Raw genomic sequence first — 2,934 nt, 5'->3', positions numbered from 1 at the left:
ATAGGGTGGAGGGACAGCGCAGGAGGGGAAGACCCTCTATGAGGTGGATTGATTCAGTGACTGGGGTAATCGGGATGGGTGTGTCAGAGGCAGTGCGATAGTCACAGGATAGAGTAGGGTTTAGGGCTGTTGTACATAGGGTTGCTATGAGTCGCGAACGACTCGCCGGCTCATAACAATAACAACAAACAACCTCCTTCAGTGTTTGAAGTTTTCTCAGAATCACCTTTCTTTTTGCCATCCATCCACTTTTCCTTTTAACATTAGAATAAGTGTTTAACAAATCCTATTAAAGACTTGCACTGTCAACTCAAAGCATGCAGTTCGAATCCATGAGCTTCTCTGTGGGAGAAGGAAGCACATTGTCTTCCTGTGCCATTTATTGCCTCTGAAAACTTTCTGGAGGGTTCTGCTATGAGTGAGTTCCAACTCAGCAATACATAATATTGCTAACTAGATTTCCAACATATGGGAAGTCTCATGTTATTCACTGACAGTATTCTATTTTCAAATGCCCCATTCCATGTGTGGATTAATTTTCAAATTTTTAACAAGATTAGTGTAATTTGCTTTGTAAAACCATGACCATTTTTATTTATAAGGACGTTTTTATTTGTAAGGAAGATATTAGAAGAGTTTCTAACTTAACACAATTTTATCATGCTGTTTGAACTTTTTTGTTTTGTGACTTCACCTTCTACCCAGGATCTCGGAAGGTCAGAGTGTGGAACCGAGAATTTGCTTTGCAGTCAACCAGTGAGTCTGTGGCAGGACTGGGACCAGCCCTTGCATGGAAGTGAGTGGGCGAGGAAACCTTGGAACTTCCTCAGCAGGGACCGTGGATAATGGTGGAGATACCAATTCAGTACAGATGTTTGTGTAACTCAAAGGGATATATACTTTTCTTAACTTGGCTGTAAACCAGTATCTTTCATTTATGTTTATATGTATATGTTTTCGTTTTCTGAAGTCTGAATCTAATGTGAATAGTTGATGTTGATCTTTTTTCAGTTATCTCATTGTTCCAGGGCTCACACATTTTACATTCCTAATTCTTAATTCAATGACTGCTACAGTGGGCTCTCTGTGTCAGGAAGTGTGAGGATGGCACAGGATAGCACAAGGTTGAGATCTTTTGTTTGTCGGGTCGCTATGAGTTGTGCTCAACTTGACAGCACCTACCAACAACAATTCTTAATAAGGAAGCTTTGATGGCTTTGTGGTAAGGAGTTGCACTGCCAACCCAAATGCATGTAGTTCTTGTAAAAAAAAAGCAAAGGCCACTTGAAGACAACTGTATCTGACCTCCCCCATTTCCATAAAGGGGAACTGTCTCCATCAACAGCACCCACAATACAAAACCAATTCCCATGAGGTCAGACATGCTTGCCATGCTCCCACACCTTTTTCTGGCCAAATCTGATGCTATAACTCACAGACCACACAAACATATTAGGGAAGTCAAAAGGCTATATATATAATTCATGTTAGTAGCAGGATACTTTAGTAGTTAGGACAGGTTCCATAATGTGTTTGCAGGTACCTCAGCCTTGAGCCTCATGACTTTAAAACTCTTAGTCCTGCCACCCCCCCAGTTCTCCAGCAAACGTAGGTGAAAGACTCTTAGCTCTGGTTCAGTGGCATAGAAGTCCCAAGGTCTGCTGTGCCTCACATCAGGTGTCTGGTGCTCTTTTTTGGCCACTGCTGCTACTATTGCTTTAAGTCTAGTTGGCAGAAGAATCTCTGGCCCCAAAGGGTGCCTGCTGTCTGCCTGCTTCTTTGCTTGGTGATGAGACTCTTGAATCTGCCTTTCAGCCCGCTTAATTTAGTAACACACCCTATTCACATATTCCCACCCATCCACATGGCAAAATCAAATTCCGTAGCTAGGAAAGTAATTTTGTACAAGAAACTTTTTTTTTAAACAATAAACTCTTGATACCACAAGTTCAAATCCACCAGCTGCTCCACAGGAGAAAGGACCGTCTCCTCCCATGCGATTTACAGCCTCTGAAAACCTGTTGGAGCTAAGACTCAATGACTCGATGGTACATAACAGTAATTTTTGTTAAGAGTACGACAGTAGATAGGCATGTATGAAGCCATATTATAAAATAGAAAAGAGTTCTTGGACATTTTATCCTGCTCATCTTGATGGTACACGTGAAGCTTTTATGAACATTATGGGGAAAGTCCCTTCCTCAGCTCTAAGTCTAAAGCTGGGAGCATCTGCTTGCTGAGGAGTGCACAGACTTGCCTTTGGACCCATGTGCCTTCTTGGCCTAGTAGTACTTGTGTAGATCAGACCTGCCTGTCAGGTGTACTTGTTCTGATTAGAGATCAAAGGGGTAGTGTCTCTCTGTACCATCTCCTTTGTGTAAATGGATTAGGCTTCTAGTATTTAGACATTTTGTTTGCCTCCAGCAGAAAACCAAGTATCAGTTAAAACTCTAGAGATAATATGAACCAGATAAGGCAGCTGAGATGTTTTCAGTGAATTAAGAGATCTTAAAATACCAGCTGGAAAAGGGAATATTTGCTAACATCAGATAGTTGAAGCAAAATTTTTTGGTTATAATTTATGGGTGATTGCACTTGGAATAGTTTAAATAATTACCGGTTTGTTTCTTTAAAAAATCCAACCAAACAACAAACCCATGCTGCTCACATGACATCTAAATGTACAAGGTTCTGTGGGCAAATGCAGCTTTTGCAAATAAAAAAAATTAGAAGAAGGTATACTCATATGTAAATTCAAGCTGAAGCTGAGGAAAATGAAACCAAATCCAAGGCAACCAAAATATGACTTTGAGTCTGTCCCACCTGAATTTCAGGACCATCTCAGGAACAGGTTTGAGGCTTTGAACACTAATGAGCGAAGGCCAGATGAGTTGTGGGAGGATATCAAGGGTATCATCCAGGAAGAGTGCAAAC

The 2,934-nt window shown here is 41.1% G+C and overlaps 1 protein-coding gene across 1 annotated transcript in view; it reads left to right on the top strand.

Annotated features, from left to right (window-relative positions):
• The window catches only part of IKBKAP (inhibitor of kappa light polypeptide gene enhancer in B-cells, kinase complex-associated protein), a 64,000-nt gene that overhangs the window by 9,815 nt on the left and 51,251 nt on the right, over positions 1-2,934 (top strand). Inside the window, exon 7 of the mRNA XM_006886984.1 lies at positions 706-796. Coding sequence (XP_006887046.1) covers positions 706-796 — 91 coding nt within the window. The remainder of the gene's footprint in view (positions 1-705; positions 797-2,934) is intronic.

This window comes from Elephantulus edwardii, unplaced genomic scaffold (genome assembly GCF_000299155.1).
Source record: "Elephantulus edwardii isolate Elephantulus edwardi_28Jun2011 unplaced genomic scaffold, EleEdw1.0 scaffold00052, whole genome shotgun sequence".
NCBI lineage: Eukaryota > Metazoa > Chordata > Mammalia > Macroscelidea > Macroscelididae > Elephantulus > Elephantulus edwardii.
Note: the sequence above shows the minus strand (reverse complement) of the source record. Positions and strands in the feature narration are given on the sequence as shown.